Below are 5,777 nucleotides of genomic sequence, written 5' to 3' on the forward strand. Positions count from 1 at the left end.
GCTAAGCAGAGTCGGGCCTGGTTAGTACTTGGATGGGAGACCACCTAGGAAGACCAGGTGCTGTAGGGGTAAAAAATTTAAAAAAATAAAGGATCATAAGCTGACAGGTCCTTGCAATCTGTGAGGTCAAACGAGGATTGCCTCGCCAAAAATAAAAAATAAATAAATAAATAAATGAAGATAAAAATGAAATATCTAATGGCAGAATTTCAATTTTCCTCCCTGGTCAGTGACAGCAGCCAAGCCCCGGTGTCTGCCCCAGCCAATGATCATCCTGAGCTGATGTCTACCTATTGTTTGCCTTGGGCAAATCACTTCTTCAGGTTTCGATTTCCCTCTCTGTAAAATGAACAGGGCATGTCTAATGTCCCTCTCAGTCTGTTTGCTATTGGTTTGAGCTTCAGTCTTCTTATCTATCAAACGGACTTCTGATGCTCCACTTGAGATAATGTATTTATTCGATCATGGAAGCTGTAAATGGCTTTTCGAGTTGAGACCTGTGGGTGTTTCCTGTCCAGGCCCACCAAGCTCACCTTAGGGTAGTAGAGATGGCAGACCTCCCCCAAGTCCTTGCCTGTCACCACGCCCAGCCGGGCAGCAAGTCGCTGGCAGAGCAAGCCCAACACCGTGGCCCACAACAGCACCCAGAGCAGCTGTGAAGGGAGAGGATTTCAGCCAGAGGAGGCAGTTTCTGCTAACCCCCAAATCGGTGGCACCTTCTAACCGAGGATACTCCTTGGGGAGAGAGTAGGGGAGATGGAGCAAAATGACCAATCTCCCTCCCACCCCATACACCCCACATTCTGGCAGGGCTGCCCTGGGGACTCTTTTGTGGCCCATTTGAACTTAACATCTCCCAGCAATACCAGCCATGCAGGCCACTCTGGGGAAATGTGGCAAGCTGGGGTCTCCACCCACTTAGCCTGGTCACCCGCCTCTGCACAGTGCCCCCACTCAATCACTTTGAATCCAGCCACAGCACCAGCCTGCAGATCCGACTCGATGTTTCCTGGGTCCAGGAAAGCGATGCTCATGAGAAAGCCTGGTCCCGTGAAGGCCCACAGCTTCCGAAAGCTGAACATGCCCTGCAGGTGGGAGTGAGGTGAACGGATGCTGGGTGTAGGGGCTATGACAGCTGGCCTTGGCCCATCCCCAGCTGAGCCTTAAGGGGCTCATCAGCCCAGCCTGGCCAGCCCGTCCTGTGTTCTCCATTCCTGGAGCTGCGCCCTGGGGAGTTAGTGGAGGGCATGGGATGGGAGGAACCAGCAGGATTTGCTGAGTCACAGCCCACCGGTTTTATGGATTTGTCCCATTCAGTAGCCTACTTGTGCCTGACCAACCTGCCCCATCCAAGCCCTGACTCTGAGATCCTCAGAGCCCCTGAGGGGGCCTCCCTGGGCCAGCTCTCCCCTCCTGAGCTCCTTGTCAAACCGTAGGCCCTCCCCTCTGGAGCCCACTGAGCTGAAGGTCCCCCTACCCCAATTCTAAGGCTTGGCCTGGTAGCCTGGGATCTGCTAAAAATTCTGGAAATGGAGGGTGACAGCATCCTATAAACCAGCCTGCAGCTTCTTTCGCTTCTCCTGATGCCCTTGTCTAGGTCCTTTCCTTTAATGATACAAATCCTTGAAGCTCCATCCTGATTCACCCCGAGTCCTCTTCCCTTCATAGGAAAGCTGAGATTCATCCAGAAAACCTTTCAGGCAAAAGATAAGCTAAGTGCTGGGGACAGATTCAGAAGGGCGCAGTTACACTGTCATTGATTCTCAGAGCTGGAAGGGACTTGCCACGGTCTTCAGAAGACCTTCCGCCCCCAGCCCATGCGAGTCCATGTGGTCCTGTCCATTCCAAAAAGCCCCAGGAAGTTTCTGGCATTCCCACCGGTTCTGTGTCCGGGACGGGGATTTTCTCAGTCAGGTAGGTCCCTCCGGGAGGCGGTTGCTGTGGCTCTGCATTGGGTGGGCTGGAGATGGAGCCATAGCTGGGCCTGCTTGGACTTTGGGGGCCCCTGTCACCTGCAAAGGACCCCATGAGGCATGGTGAGTGACCTGCTTGCTTCTTTCTGGTGGCTCAGGGCTAAAGTCTTCCTCCCCTACCTCCTCCCGTCAAAGTGGAGAAATCAAGGTTCAACTGAACAGGGGCCCGTGACTCCCACCCTGGGTCCATCACCTTCACCCTTTGACCAAATGTTCCAGAAGATGTGTGGGAAGTATCTTCAGAATTACCCTCTTTCCATGTGAGTGCAGGGATTCCCAAATCCAGATCTCTCTTGCCAGAGGGACACTGGGCTCTGAAGAGGGCTAACTGACACCAACATGTATGCCCCTTGGCCTCACCCTGGCCTCCTCCAGCAGCTGAGGAAGCTCCAGGGGCTCCAAATGCACAGAGATCAGACAAAGGGGATGCTATGCCCATGGAGATGCAAAGAGCCCAACTCTGGGCTTGTATCCAGAATTATGGTCCAGACCAGGACTCCCATGGGGGATCAGGGGCTCCCTTTGCCCCTCCGACTCTCCCCCATCCCCATCCCTGGAGGGGGCTACTCACCCATCATGAGGATGGCAGATTAGGCACTCTCTGCGTGTGAGTGGCGTGCTGGACAACTCCTCAGCCCATGTTCCCTCTCTGGGTGCTGGCACACGCCAGTGTGTGACCCACACCCTCTTACCCATTCTTGACTCAGCTTGACTGTCCTCACACATAGGGCATTGTGAAACACTTTCCAAAGGCAGAAGTGGCCAGCTCTGCCAGAAGGGTCTGGTTGTCCGCAGTGTGGATTTTTGTTCCCCTTCTGGCTTGAGCCCCACAATACCTCTGGCCCACTTCTAGGCATCCCATGTTCTGTGTCTCCCAAGTTAGTTCTGATTTCAAGATACTTCCTGCCACTTAAGCATTCTCTTGATAGCCTCCTACCTCCTTCCTACACAAGCAGTCTGGTCTTTCTCCTCTTTAGTCTGAAGTCCCATGACCACTGGTCGGGCTAATGGGAAGAAGGAGTCCTGATGGATACCTAGGCTTCAGTTTCCCATTGAGTGCCTCAGAGTGAAAGACCTCCCAGACACAGCCACAAGGACATGCATTCAGGATGCAGGCCAAGGAAGAAAGCATCCTGGTCCTGGTCTTGCCATTAATTCACTTGAGACTTTCACCAGATCATGTCCTCTTTCTGATCTTGCTTCTTCTGTTAAATGAAGGGTTCAGACTAGCTAAGAGGTTAAAATTTTAGATGCCCAAAGTGGCCAGGCAGGTAAGATAAACTATGAGACAGGTTGGGAGTAAGAACAATAGCACCAGCTCAGTGTTAAATGACAAATGATGCAGAGCCTCAGTGTCGGGGGACAGTAGGGAGTGGTGGCAACTGTAGCAAAGCTGAGGTCAGTTACTCTGTCTGAGGTGTGCAACGCCTACAGAGTTCCAGCCAATTGTCATGTGGGCCCAGTGTCACCATATCTTCTGATTCGTCAAGGATGCTGGAAATTTTGGAATTTTATGCAATATGTGCTTTTCGAATACTAGGGTCAAAAACACTGAGAATATTGTGTAATTAAACAAAACATTCCCATGGCTGGATTCTCCTTGAGGGTTATCATTCTGTAACCTCTGGATAATGGGTGAGCAAGACCCTTCCGGCTCCCAGTTTTTTGCTGCCGGCTCCTGTACTCCCCACCTCCTTCCCTCCGGGTCTCTCCCTTCCCATGCCTCTCATGCTCTCTATCCTGTAGCCTTCCTTTTCTGCCAAGATTCAATACCTAAATCGTTATGGGGTTTCCAGTTCCAGAGTCTGACATTGTAAGACCCAGAAGAAATCAGGGCAAGTTCTCAGGCCCTGACCTGATCTGGGGTGTGATGTTATCCCTACGTTGATTCAAAAACTTTAGCCAAAGTTTGAGAACCTAGGTTTGGAGGAGGCGGCCAATTCCCTGACTCCTTATTGCTGGGGGGAAGGGCGAATGACGGTCGGAGAGGAGAGAGCAGTTTCACGGTTTGTCGCTGCGCAATCCTATTGCCTAAGGTCCCGTCATCATCCCTGACCTCTAAATTTGCACACATTTCCCAATCGCTACCTTGGGCTCATGTGGGGATGGCTGGGTTGGGACTGGGGTAGGGTGTTGTGATGATTCATTTTATGTGTTAACTTGATTGGGTCACGAGGTGACTGGATATTTGGTCAAACATTCTGCGTGTGTCTGTGAGAGTGTTTTTGGAGGGGATTAACATTTGAATTGGTAGAGCAAGTAAAGAAAATTGCCAGTTGAAGACTTGGATAGATCAATTCAACCAGTTGAAGACTTGGATAGATCAAAAGGTGGAGTAAGGGAGAATTCTCTCTTTCTGCAGGACTTTCTTTGAACTGGGATATTGGTCTTCTCCTGCCTTCGGACTTGGCTTTGACTGCGACTTACACCATCAGTTCTCCTGAGTCTCCAGTTTGCAGATTTTGGAATGTCTCAGCCTCCATACTCACGTAAGCCAATTCTCTATCTATCTATCTATCTATCTATCTATCTATCTATCTATCTATCATCTGTCCATCCATCCATATCTATCATCTATTATCTATCTATCTAATTTTCTGTTGGTTCTGTTTCCCTGGAAAACCCTAGGACAGGTGTATTTCTCTTTGCACCTTTTGTGGGGCCTTACCTATAGTTAGGAACTCGGGAAGTGTCATTGATTAATGACTGAACCCTACTCCTCACAACCCCTAACTTACCGAAGAACCTAAGAGCAGAGGTTCTGGGCAGAGAATTAGAGAGTGGGAAGCTACACAGCAGTCCCCTTGGACCTAGAGCCGTTGCTGGATATTGAACCTTGTATACATGTGATGAAATTTCATGAAGCCAAGTTCACTTAAAATAGATCACAGACCTAAATGTAAATACAAAATTATTTTAAAAGACTGTATGTGAATGTTTATAAAACTTTTAGAAAAAAAGTAGGAGAATATCTTCAGGATCTAGGACTAAACAAAGACTTGTTAGAGTTGACACAGAAAGCATGATCCATAAAGGGATAGATTGATAAATTGGACCTCAACAAAATTAAAAACTCTTGCTCTGTGAAGGACTCTATTAAGAGGATGAAAAGACAAGCTAAAGACTCGGAGAAAATGTTTATAAACCACATATCTGACAGAGGACCAGTAGCTAGAAAGAGAAAAATCTCTTAAAACTCAACAGTGAAAAACAAACAATTCAATTTGAAATGGGAAAAAACATGAACAGACATTTCACCAAACAGTCTCTACAGGTGGCAAAGAAACACATGAAAAGATGTTCAGCGTCATGAGCCATTAGGGAAATGCAAATTAGAACCATAATGAGATATCACTACACCCCAATCAGAATGGCAAAAATAAAAAACAGTCACAACACCAAATGTTGGCAATGATATGGAGAAACTAGATCCCTTTTGTTGCTGGCGGGAATGGAAAATGGTACAGCCACTCTGGAAACAGTTTGGAAATTTCCTAAAAAACTAAAGTTGCAACTACTGTATTATTTAGCAACTGCCTTCCTGGGCCCTTTTCCCAGCAAATGATGATTTATGTTCCCACAAAAAAATCTGTACATGAATTTCTATAGCAGCTTTATTAATAATGACCAAACTGGAAACAACCCAAATTGTCCTTCAATAGGTGATTGATTAACCCAATGATGGTACATCCATATACTAAATATACTCCTGGGCCTTTAGCCCAGAAAAATTAAAACTTATGTTCACACAAAAGTCTGTATATGAATGTTTATAACAGCTTTATACATAATAGCCAATATTGG

At 47.9% G+C, this 5,777-nt stretch overlaps 1 protein-coding gene across 2 annotated transcripts in view; it reads right to left on the bottom strand.

Moving 5' to 3' along the window:
• SLC11A1 (solute carrier family 11 member 1) overlaps positions 1-2,626 on the bottom strand; it is a 9,598-nt gene extending 6,972 nt beyond the window's left edge. For both annotated transcript variants that reach the window (XM_011358600.2, XM_011358601.2), the window contains exons 1-4: positions 2,545-2,626; positions 1,879-2,012; positions 963-1,085; positions 534-653 (exon numbers count right to left, since the gene is read on the bottom strand). In XM_011358600.2, the coding sequence (XP_011356902.1) occupies positions 534-653; positions 963-1,085; positions 1,879-2,012; positions 2,545-2,551 (384 nt within the window). In that variant the 5' untranslated portion in view covers positions 2,552-2,626. The remainder of the gene's footprint in view (positions 1-533; positions 654-962; positions 1,086-1,878; positions 2,013-2,544) is intronic.
• Positions 2,627-5,777: the final 3,151 nt, after the last annotated feature.

Source organism: Pteropus vampyrus, unplaced genomic scaffold (genome assembly GCF_000151845.1).
Source record: "Pteropus vampyrus isolate Shadow unplaced genomic scaffold, Pvam_2.0 Scaffold42, whole genome shotgun sequence".
NCBI lineage: Eukaryota > Metazoa > Chordata > Mammalia > Chiroptera > Pteropodidae > Pteropus > Pteropus vampyrus.